Source organism: Suricata suricatta, chromosome 8 (genome assembly GCF_006229205.1).
Source record: "Suricata suricatta isolate VVHF042 chromosome 8, meerkat_22Aug2017_6uvM2_HiC, whole genome shotgun sequence".
Classification (NCBI taxonomy): Eukaryota; Metazoa; Chordata; class Mammalia; order Carnivora; family Herpestidae; genus Suricata; species Suricata suricatta.
Genome location: NC_043707.1, coordinates 32,118,066 through 32,130,004, shown reverse-complemented (window position 1 = coordinate 32,130,004; position 11,939 = coordinate 32,118,066). Strand labels below are relative to the sequence as shown.

At 45.6% G+C, this 11,939-nt stretch overlaps 1 protein-coding gene across 1 annotated transcript in view; it reads left to right on the top strand.

Annotated features, from left to right (window-relative positions):
• The first annotated feature begins 679 nt into the window (after positions 1-679).
• ZNF789 (zinc finger protein 789) overlaps positions 680-11,939 on the top strand; it is a 13,590-nt gene continuing 2,330 nt past the window's right edge. Inside the window, exons 1-5 of the mRNA XM_029945743.1 lie at positions 680-950; positions 3,546-3,618; positions 7,203-7,329; positions 9,491-9,604; positions 11,231-11,936. Coding sequence (XP_029801603.1) covers positions 853-950; positions 3,546-3,618; positions 7,203-7,329; positions 9,491-9,604; positions 11,231-11,936 — 1,118 coding nt within the window. The 5' untranslated portion in view covers positions 680-852. The remainder of the gene's footprint in view (positions 951-3,545; positions 3,619-7,202; positions 7,330-9,490; positions 9,605-11,230; positions 11,937-11,939) is intronic.

Sequence of the window (11,939 nt, the reverse complement as noted above, 5' to 3'; positions counted from 1 at the left end):
TGTCCAGGGCTGGCTCTCTAAAAAGGTGGTCACTCCAGCGCACCTAGGTGTGGCTCAGTCCGTTGACATCCGGCTTCGGCTCAGGTCATGATCTCACGGCCTATGGGTTCCAGTCCCGTGTTGGGTTCTGTGCTCATAGCTCGCAGCCTGCTTTGGATTCTGTGTCTCCCTCTTTCTCTGCTTCTTCCCTGCTCGGGCTCTGTCAAAAATAAATAAATAAAAGGTGGTGACTCCACATTATACACGCAAGAGGAGCTTTTAAAAGTATGCAATTTTGGGGCGCCTGGAAAGCTCAGTTAAGCCTCAGACTCTTGATTTCGGCGCAGGTCATGGTCTCACAGTTTGTGGAACGAGCCTGGCATCTAGCTCTGCACTGACAGCATGAAGCCTGCTCGGAATTCTCCCTCTCTGCCCCTCCCCCCTCAAAATAAATGTATAAAACGTTTTCATAAAACACATGCAATTGCACAAGTGTCCATCCTAACGGATTCTGGTTCAATTGCTGTGGAAGGGGAAGGTCTTAGTGCCACAGTTTTCAAAGCCTCCCGGTGATTCTTTAATTAGAGATTCCGATTTGCTCGTCTGGGCGGGAACCGGTTGGGGCGGGGTCTCAAGGTCACGTGGCCCAGCGAGGGCCGGCTGCGGCAGTTAATTGGGCCCGACCAGGGGTGCGTGAGACGGAGGCCCCTTTTCTATTAAACGGACCAGAGAGTCGCGAAGCCTCCGCGCTTCCTAGAAGGGACGCTGGCCGAGAAGCTGGGCTCGCTGCGCAGGAGTAAGGGCCGTCGAGTAGCGCGGGTTTCTTCCGCATTCGCGCCCTCAGGTAGGGGCTTAGCGGAGGGGTGCGGATAGATGACGGGTCCGGTCCGGAACCTGGAGAGGGAACCCCGGCCATGGGGGCTGCCGCAGGTGGACACTGAGGACTTCCTGGAGGCGGTGGCGCCGCGGAGGTTCGGAGGGGGCGAGCAGGTCTGGGTAGAGGAGCTAGTGTGATAGGAGCGGTGTGGGGGGCGGTGGAGCCCACGGTGGCCCCGCTACGGAAAGTGACAGGGCTCGAGAGACACTCCTCACTCCCCCGCCTTCGGGGCAGGTCACAGGGCACTTGAGGGAGCGTCCTCCCTGAAGATGTCAACTTGTGAATATTTTCCGTGGCGTCAGGTTTTCAGCATTAAGAAAGAACAAGACGAATGAATGAACGGCTGGTTAAGAGTGTGGTTCGGTTCGGTTCGGTTTGGTTCAGTTATAGGGGAAAAGGAGATGTGATAGTACGTTTCAGGAGTTCACATTGTTGCGAAGTGACGTTTTAGATTCTGACTTCCAAATGCACAACGTTCACCATAAACGGGATAGTTTAGACAATGAGAGGGTTGAGGTTCTTCCCCAGTCTTGAACCCATCGGACATTTCTTTGGAGTGCCTCCTTGCTTAAAAGGCAGAGCAGTGTCTTCCCAGCAGTGTTTTTAGGGAACTGAATGGTGGCCAGAGAAGCACACACACACACAAACAAAACAAAACAAAACAAAACAAAACACACATTTAAGTCACCTGTATCCCAGTAACTATTGTTACTCAAGTAACAATAGTCAGTTTATAATGGTAAAGAAAAACCACAGTGGAGGCCACAGTTTGTGTATACCCTAAGCCAACCACGCATGCCTGTGGAATCAAAACATGAATTGCCCTAATTTCCCCAAAGTGGAGACTCTCTCCTTCTGCAGAATTTAAGCTTTCTTCATGTCTTAGTGATCTTGTAGCTTCCTAGCCAATCAGCTGCAGACGAGTAAACTTGTATGGTGCTTCTATTCTAAAAGGGTTGTAAGTTTCTAGTAAACAGAATAGAAAACAAAGCTACTTTCTCGTCTCATGCATAGGGGGCAGAAAAATAATTTTCTTAGCTGAGACTCCTGCAATAAAAGATTAAGAGAAAAACAGACAAGCCTATTTATGTGTATACTTCATGTATATATGGGAAGTACCCATGAAAAAATGAGTAACTCATGGGGTGGCTTAGAATTCAGGCCTAAATACCATCTTTTGAAAAAATTAATTTATTTTTGAGAGAGTAAGCAAGGGAGGAGCAAAGAGAGAGAGAGAGAGAATCCCAAGCAGGCCGTGAGCACAGAGCCAGACACGGGGCTCAGACTCACTAAACCATGAGATCATGACCTGAACCTAAATCAAGAGTCTGATGCTTACCTGACTGAGCCACCCAGGCACCGCCTAAATACCATCTTACTAGGGAAAGGGGAGAGAGGATATAGGCCTCTTAGAGGAGAGTAAATGGGTTTTAGGAAAGATGAATGGGCCCATAGAAGAGTAGACAGAAGGGCCAATAGTTTATGACAAAGTTTGTCTGCATGTTGTTTCAACGTCTAGCCTCCTCTCTTGTGACAAACGTCTTATCTTCCCTGGTTGGGGAAATTCCCTGGGAGGGGAATTTATGACAATTGAGTTCTTTTTGGAGGATCTGTGTTTAGGGATACATGGGGGGTTCAGAGAAGGCCTTTCTCTGCGTTTGCCTCCTTTCAAGTGCCTGCAACTCGAAAGAATCATGGGGTTGACATCTTCTCCCCCTCACGTGCTTTATGAACTGAGCAGTGACTGCCGAGAGCTCTCAGCTTCTTCACACTTTTGGCTTAGAAGTCTCCTTGTTTGCCGTTTGTTTCTCCCTCAAAAAAAGATTCATATCAAGTAAAGCTCTCTGAATATTCTTTTGACAGTGATTACCTCTGTGTATGTAATATGTAGCCTGAAATCTGGAACTGTCCTAACGTCATATTTATACTCTCCGAGTTGATTCTGCGTGGGATGCAGAAATAAATGAAGACTGCCCTCCCCACCTACCCCCCAAAATGAGAATGAGCCAAGGGTCTTGTTCAGAGCCTGCCACAGTAAGGAATGGAGCCACCGTCACAGGTTTAGCAGAGACTAAATAGGGCAGGCAGGGGAAGGTGGGGAGGGAAAGGGGAAAGTTTGTATGTACCCAGTTTGAAGGTTGGTGGCTTGGGACAGCTGGAGGCAGGTTAAATAAATAGAAGCAGAATATCCCATGTGGTTGGGGAGAGGAGTGTGTCTGGCTCTCTCTCTCTTGGTCCTAAATTGGAGGAAGGAAGTAAAACTTCAGGATAAGCTGGCAGTGATTGGCCAAATCTGGATTCGGGGCTGATTGCTTTACACTGCCTGTGGTTTGCGTTCTGGGCTGGTTGCTGCAGGTTGTGGGTCAGAGTTCTGTTTTTATCTGTGGTCTTGTCCCTTTGTGTAGAGAGCCGTTCACTGAGAACATATTCTACAGAATATATTCTAGGGAGAAGGGGACGGTGGAGCCCTTGGGTAAAGCTTTGGAAATTGCTCTAAGTTCAGAAATTCCTAACAAGACTCTCCTAGCAGCTCCTTTCACGTTATCACCCATTTCAAAACCAAACACATGACTGTGTATTAGCTGAGGTTTGTTGGCTTTGTTGGATTTCCCTGTCCCAGGGCTGCCTGGTAAGATAGCTTTAAGTCCGGATTGGCCTTCCTCATGATCATTTTTCTCTTTTAGTCTAGGCTGATGGCTGCAATCCTGCCCCATCTTGGAGACCATAACGTGGAAGCTGTATTTGCGACAACTAGGTGGAAGGTGAGCTGGGCCCCTCCCTCCCTTAGGGTAGGGTAGTCCCTGCGGCCCAGCAATGGCCTTGACTCCCTTGTTCACGTTGAGCCATCTTTATTCATTTGGGGACTTTTCCTTCTTGGAAAGTGTGATGTAAAGAGCTTGAACTCTGGGCCCAGGTTCAAATCCAGGCTTTGCTTTAATTGTGTTACCTTCAGCAAGTCACATAGGCTCTCTGGGCCTCAGTTTACTTATTTGTAAATGGGATGCTGATAGTTCTTATCAGGAGGAGTTTGAGGATTAAGTGAGGCACTTATGAAAATAAGTAATATTTCCCATAGTATGTGGTTATATTTTAAGCACTCTGCAAGTTTTAGCTACTGTTTCCATAGTCATTGATTGTTTCTGTCCATGAGTGATACTGTGTACCTACTGTGTACCACATACTATCCTTTGTGCTGGGAGATCAATTCTACCTGAAGGAGTTTACAGCCCAGAGTTCAAGCTCTTTTTGGAAAAGTAGATATGTCAACAGATTTCTTGCAATATGGGGATTAATTCTGATTCACCATATTAAAGGGAACAACAGCAGCTTAGTGACTGAGTTGGCAGCATTGTGGAGGATGATTATAAAAAGTTGAACTTAGAGGCGCCTGGGTGGCCAGTCAGTTAAGCATCTGATTCTTGATTTTGGCTCAGGTCATGATCTCACAGCTGGTGAGATTGAGCCCCTCGTCAGGCTCTGTGCTGATGGCTCCGAGTCTGGAGCTTGCTTCTCATTCTGGGTCTCCCTCTCTTTCTGCCCCTCCCCTGCTCATGCTCTGTCTGTCTCTCAAAAATAAACATTAAAAAAAATTTTTTAAGTTGAGTTTAGGGGCATCTGGGTGGCTCAGTCAGTTAAGCATCCGGCTCTTGATTTCAACTCAGGTCATGGTCTCGTGTCTCGTGAGATGGAGCCCCACATCAGGTTCTGTGCTGTCAGTGCTGGAGATTCTCTCTTTCGCACTGTCTCTGTCTCTCTCTCTCTCTCTCTGAAAACAAATAAATGAACATTAAAAAAGAAAAGTTGAGTTTAAAGCTAAGGAGACAAGTTAGGACGCCACTGCAACAATTTTGAAAGGACAGTGGAACAGGAAGGAGGGAATTCGAGCTCTTGCCATTTGGCCGTATTGCTCCGGGGTTTCTGCATTTTCTGAGGAATCACGGGGCTCTGCCTGCATTTCCGGCTTCATGGCCAGTGTGCCCTGCCCACCAGAGAGTCTGCAGTCCGCTTCTGTTCCTCCATTCCTTTGCACAACTTGTTCTCTCCTTCACAGGCAAGTTCACGTATTCACATTTTACGACTGAACTAAAAACTCTCCTCTGTGAAATCTTCTCTGACTTCCTACATTAACTGCATCACTCGGCCCCACATTAGTTGCAGAGGCCTGATGAGGCTTAAACCAGATGGCAACTTTGGAGTGACAGGAGGTGAGTGTGTAGCTTTTTTCTGGAACCTGGTCCAGTAAGGAGGAGAGAAAGAGTCAAAACCAGAGGGGAAGGAAGGCACAGGAATGTCTTTTTTAAAGATAGGCAAGATTTGGGGGCATCTAGGTGTCCCAGTCGGTTAAACATCCTACTTCATGATTTCGCTGTTCGTGGGTTCACTCCCCATGTCGGGCTCTGTGCTGACAGCTGCTTCAGATTATGTGTCTTCCTCTCTTTCTGACCCTTCCCTATTCATACTCTCTCTGTCTCTCTCCCTCAAAAATAAATAATAAACATTAAAGACATTAAGGAAAAAAAGGCAAGACTTTGACATTTTTGCTGGTGAAGGGAAAGGAGTTGATGAGAAGTGAGTGTGTGCTCACTCCTGTGTTTCTCTGCTTTCTCCTTTCATGCTATACATCAGACATTTTGGGGCTTTTCTGCACACATCAGGCACTTCCGTGACACCAGCCCGGTGCCCTGCAGTCGAGCCCAGTTTTGACACTCTCTGCCAGGGTTAGCATCAGACTCCACCGGTTAAGGGCTCAGTCTCACAACGTCAGTCAGTTGCAAGTCAAGCTCTGGTAAAAGGACGGACATTTGGGACGGGTGGTGAGCAGGAGCTTGAAACCATAGCCCTGGAAGTCAGTCTTGGTAAGGAAGAAAGAAGGGCCATGTAATTTGGGAGATATCTGGTGTCTGTTTCCCGAGCGTGGGGGTGAGTATTCCCTTTTCCTGATCACCCTTTTCCTGCACAGATGGCCCCTGATGCTACTCAGTTTGTGCTGAGAGAAGGGAGTGTGGTGGGCAGACACCGGGCCTCTGCTCCAAGAGCTGCCCGAGGTGTGAGGCACCTTCTGTTCTCAGCCCGCATGAATTGAACATAGTTGCAAATTTCTACCATGTGCAGTGTTCCAAACAGTCTCTGTTTGCCCCCCTCTGATATACACTCCACCTGCCCCCACTTTGGTCTGTGCCCTGGGAGGCTGACCTTCACACACCATCAATGGGTTCTCTTGCCCTCTGGCTTCCAGCTGGCTTTTGGCAATGGGATGGAAGGGGTCGGGGGACCAGAAACCTGGAAGAAAGTGGTGTTGGGTTTTAATCCCACAGCTCTGTGCCTCTTGGGCTGTGGGATGACAGTGGTTGCAGGGCTCCAGTATTCTTTTCCAACAACTTTCTGGATTCCAGTAACCCTTCTCCTTCCTTCTTCCGCTTCAGACTTACGGGTGATTGTTTCCTGTGAGAGCCAGGCCGGCATGCTTCAGCCGCCTTGTTGGTTTCCACGAAGCCTGTCCCTTCCTTTGCAAACTGTCTACATGCTAACCTGTCTTCAGTGACCTCATTTGAATGCACCACCTCTTTCCTAAGGGAACTGGGGGCCGAAATCTATTCCTTTTTAAAGGTGGTAGTGTAGGGAGCAGGGCCAGCAAACTGGACCTGGTTGTCAAGTTTTTATGGGAACACAGCTGTGCCCATTCACTTACCTGTTGTCTCTGGCTGCCTTTGTGTGACAGCAGCAGAGCTGAATAATTGTAGCAGAGATCAAACTATCTGAAAGCGTAAAATATTGACCATCTGGTAAGTTTGTCAGGGCGCCCAAGTGACTCAGTCAGGTTAGGCATCCGACCCTTGATTTTGGCTCAGGTCATGATCTCATGGCTTGTGAGGTTGAGCCTGGCATGGGGCTCCACCCTGACACCACGGACCTGCTCGATATTCTCTCTCTCTCTCTCTCTGCCCCTCCCCCACTCACAAATGCACATGTTTTCCCTCTCAAAATAAATAAACTTTAAAAAAGAAAAAGTTTATCTACTCGGTAGGATAGAAGAAAGAATGAACTTGGCCAAATCACTTTACCTCCTCAAGCCTCATCTGTAGAATAATGATAGTTCACAAAATTATTTTAAGAATTGAGGCTGGGGGCACCTAGGTGTCTCAGTTGCTTAAGCATCTGACTCTTGATTTCAGCTCAAGTCATGATCTCATGATTCCTGAGTTCAAGCCCCATGTCAGGCTCTGTGCTGACAGGATGGAGCCTGCTTGGGATCCCCTCTCTCACTCCCTCCCCACTTGCTCTCTCTCTCAAAAATAAATAAGCTTTAAAAAAAAGAGCTGAAGCTATAATTAGTCTCTGTTTTCAGGAGTCGCTGTTGTTTGAGGATGTGGCTCTGTACTTCAGCAGAGAGGAGTGGGACACACTTGACTGGGCTCAGAAGGACCTCTACAGAGACGTGATGCTGGAGAATTACAGGAACATGATCTTGCTGGGTAATGAATGACTTGGCTTGAAGATTTGGCTCTGAGTGTCTACACTCTGAGTGTCTACACAAGTCCTCAGCCCCTTATTTGCAATTCCAAAATCAGAAAAGCTCTGAGAACCAGAAGTTTTTCCCTAACTCATCTGGCTGCAAGACCCAACCTGAAGTGTTCAGGTGGTAAAGCCTGATCTCCTCCACTGGAAGTTATGTATCATCTTTCCTTTCCCGCGTGGTCTTCATGTCTGTATATATAGTGTATCAGAAATATCTGCATGTTTGATTAAGGGTACAGCTCCAACCCCTGTTGGGGGTGGTACATAATAGAACACATACACACCAAGTCACCTTCCTAAAATCCGGAAAAAGAAATTCTGAGTCCTGGAACATGGCTGGCCTCACAAGGTTTTCAAATAAGGGATTGTGGACAATGAATAGTTTCCTTTTTTTTTAGAGGTCAGGGACACCTAATCCACTCCTTACCCCAATCCACATCTTCCACGTCTATAAGACCTGTAGGAGCTGAATTAGATTCCAAAGGTTAGCTTCTTTTTCTCTCCAAGAGTCTTTCTTGTCTCTTCTTTGGGTTCTTTCTTTCTTTGCAGTATCACTGGGTGTCCAGGAAATGATGCCTAACTGACCTCATTTCTAACCTCTACTGTTTCCTCACTCATGGAGTCTGCCGTTGGCTTATTCCAGTGCAGAGTCTCCTCCCATGGGCGTTTTCTCAACAAATCGCTGTCTTTTGGGGGCCCAGCTTTGACACCCACACTGATAGTCTTGCCACAGTATTGACCACCTCTTGGATTGTCTGCCCACCTCCGGAGTTTTTGATGTTTGTTTTCCTTGTGGAAGCCTTACAAGAGCAGACTTGAATACACAGGAAGGTACAGGAAAGTATGACAGGGAGGGGAGAACTTTCAGGCTTAGCGCGCTTCCTATTTTGGAATGCTTCCTCCCAGTTTTTCTCCCTCTCTGCTTTTAAAAAATGTAGCTGAACAGGGGTGCCTGGGTGGCTTGGTCGGTTAAGCATCCAGCTCTTGGTTTCAGCTTAGGTCATGTTCTCATGGTTTGTGAGTTCGAGCCCCACATCGTGCTCTGTGCTGACAGCATGGACTCTGCTTGAGATTCTCTCTCTCTTTCTCTCTCTATCTCTCTCTCTCTCTCTCTGCCCCTCCATCACTTGCACTGTGTCTCTGTCTCTCTCACAATAAATAAATACACTTAAAAATTTTTTTTAAATGTGGCTTAACATATTCTTTGTATAATTTTGTAGTTCCTTTAAATCTTAACATTAAGCATCAGCGTTTTCCCCATTATTAAATATAGTAAATGATCATAATATAATTCTGTTATATAGTTTGTAATGTTTAACCATTTTCCCATTTGAGGATAATTAGTTTGGCTTTTGTTGTTGTTGACTTGTGGGTTTGTCATTTTCTATATTACAATGTCCTGATGGGTATTTGTGACTGTAAATCCTTATATGAATTTCTGACTATTCCCAAGATACAGAATTTTGGTGTTAAAGAGTATGTGCTCTTAGTCTCTCTGTATTATCAAGTGGCTTTTCAGTAACAAAGTAGGAAATAAAAATCATCTGGAGACTTTCTACCCAGAAATTACCCCTATTAGCATGTTGGTTTATTTTTTCCTAGTGTTTTCTTATACTTAATGTACATATACCCACACATACATAGTTTTTAAAAACAAAATTTGGATCACACTTCACGAGTTTTGCATTCTGCTTTAAGATATATAGGGAACATTTTCCTATTTTAATATTCTTTGAACACATGGATTTTGAGTATGTGCCTAATACTTTCACTTTCACTGAATTCACATATTACACTGTAGCCATTCCCACATTGATGTCTACTTGATTTCCAGTTTTGCACTGGTAGAACATCTCCAGTAAATAGATCTTGTCCTAATTGTTCCTTAGGCTGTATCTCTAACATTACCAAATCTAAGGGTGTGAATATTGTTGAGAATTTACTGAATCTTTCAGTAAAGATTGTTAGAATTTCAGAAAGATTGTGCCAAATTCTCACTATACCTTTTGATTATTATCCTTTTCTGTTTGCCACTGTAGACCCAAGGGGCTGAAGCTGAGTGCTAGGACCTCTCTCTGTAACTCACTAACCACATCACATTTACTTCCCCATGAGTAGGATTTCAGTTTCCCAAACCTAAGGTGATCTGCCTGCTGGAGCAGTGGGAAGAGCCATGGATCCTGGATCTACCAAGAGCTGGGACTAGGAAGGCTTCCAGTAGTGCTTGCTCAGGTGGGTGAGGAGATTTTTCCAGCCCAAGTGGAAAAATCATGAGGGGGCAGGAAAGCACGTGATGAAGCCCCTCGTGTGCCCCCCTGATCCTGAGTCACATGTTGAACATCTATTCTCCCACTTATCCATCCATGCTGCCCTCTGAAGGTTGTGGGTGTGACCATTAGCCCCATTTTCCAGATGAAGAATCAAAGATTCAGATGTCTTGTCACACAGTCGATTGATAGTTGGGGTCCCGTTTCAAGCCTGCAAAGCTCATGCTCATTCTACTACAGTAGAGTGCTTCTCTGAAGCAGCTGGCCTGACAGCTCTTGTGCCAAACCAGATACTTCTTTCCTCTATGCTCATTACTTATCCTTCTTCTCTGTTTCTTCTCGTTCCTTCGCTTTCATTCTGTTTCTCATATTCTCTCGGTGTTTCTTGATGTGTCTACTTTTTCCTACTTACAATGTCCTGATTGCTGCTTCTACCTTTTTTTCATATTCCTCTGTTCCAGAGTTTCTCAACCTCTGGTCTATTGACACTTTGGGCTACATAATTCTCTCTTTAATTTTTTTAAGAAATGTTTTTTTTTAATTTTTTTAATGCTTTATTTATTTTTGATACAGACAGAGACAGAGCATGAGAGGGAGAGGGGCAGAGAGAGAAGGAGACACAGAACCAGAAGCAGGCTCCAGGCTCTGAGCTAGCTGTCAGCACAGAGCCTGACGCAGGGCTTGAACCCACAAACATGAGATCTGACCTGAGCCGAAGTCGGAGGCTTAACCGACTGAGCCATCCAGGTGCCCCGTAGAAATATTTATTTTTGAGAGAGTGAGAGAGAGCGAGACAGAGTATGAGCAGGGGAGGGACAGAAGGAGAGGGGGGACACAGAATCCAAAGCAGGCTGCAGGCTCTGAGCTGTCAGCATAGAGCCCAATGTGGGGATTGAACCCATAGACCATGAGATTATGACCTGAGCTGAAGTCGGATGCTTAACCGACTGAGCCACCCAGGCACCCTGGGCTGGATAATTCTTTGCTGTGGAGGAGCTGTCCTGTGTATTGTCAGGTGTTGAGCCATCCTGGCCTCTACCCATTAGATTTTAGTAGCACCATCCCAGTTGGGACAACCAGAAATGTCTTCAGACATTGTCCATGGTCCCTCAGGAGGCAAAATCACCCCTGATCGAGAACCCCTGCTCAATTCTGTTGGCCTTTGTACCTACTTCCCTACCTGTTCCTATCTCTTGCGTCTTATGCTTTCCATTTTTAAGAGTTGTTTCTCGCAGAATTATTAAAAAATACTAACCTAGAAAGTATAAAGATACCATCTCTCCTACATTTATGTGACTTCTCTAAGTACCGAGAGTAAGTTATTTTTCCAATAGTAGTGATGGATTTACTCAGTTCTCATTTCTCTGACACACACTTGTGCATTTTTTAGTTCAGCTGATTTCGAGAATTCTTTCTGCTGTCAAAGCTGAGAGTCCTGTGGAAATCAGAATTTGGGCCTCTTCAGCAGGATGATATAACTAACAAGCACTTGGCGTCATTTGAGTGTCTTCAGCACACACAATTGGCTTCTTTTTTTCCTTCTGTGATGCGGTGAACAGGTCATTTCTCTGTTTTCTTTGTATTTGGATAGGTTCTGAAGCCAAATGGAAGATGAAAAAGCTGACTCCAAAGCAGAAGGTCTCTAAAGACTTAGAGTTGTGTAAGACATGGGCAGTAAAGCAGAAACCAGCCCAAAGACCTTCAGAAAAGTTACATAAATGTAACAAATTGTTGGACATTTACAGACTTGCGTTTCCAGCTATTGGTGATGAATGCAACAACAACTTCCTTCAAAACCTTCATCTTATTCAAGATCAGAATGCTCAAACAGGGAGGAGGCGTGGCCAGTGTGATGAGTATGGAAAGCCTTTCAGTCAGAGATCACTGCTTTTGCAGCATAAGCAAATCCCTCCAAATGCAAAATCTTACGAATGCAGTGAATGTGGAAGAGTCTTCAGGCGTCAGGCAAATTTTGTTCGACATCAGAGAATTCACACATCAGAGGATCCCTTTGAATGCGACATATGTGGGCAAGCCTTCAAACAGAAGTCCACACTTGCTGTCCATAAACAGTGTCATCTGCAGAAAAAGCCATATAAATGTCATGACTGTGGAAAATGTTTCCGTCAGATGGCATATCTTATTGAACATAAGAGGATCCACACCAAAGAAAAACCCTATAAATGTAGTGAGTGTGAAAGAACGTTTAGTCAGAATTCCACCCTTATTCGACATCAGCTAATCCATAGTGGAGAAAAACCCCATAAATGTGTTGAATGTGGAAAAGCCTTTGGTCGGCA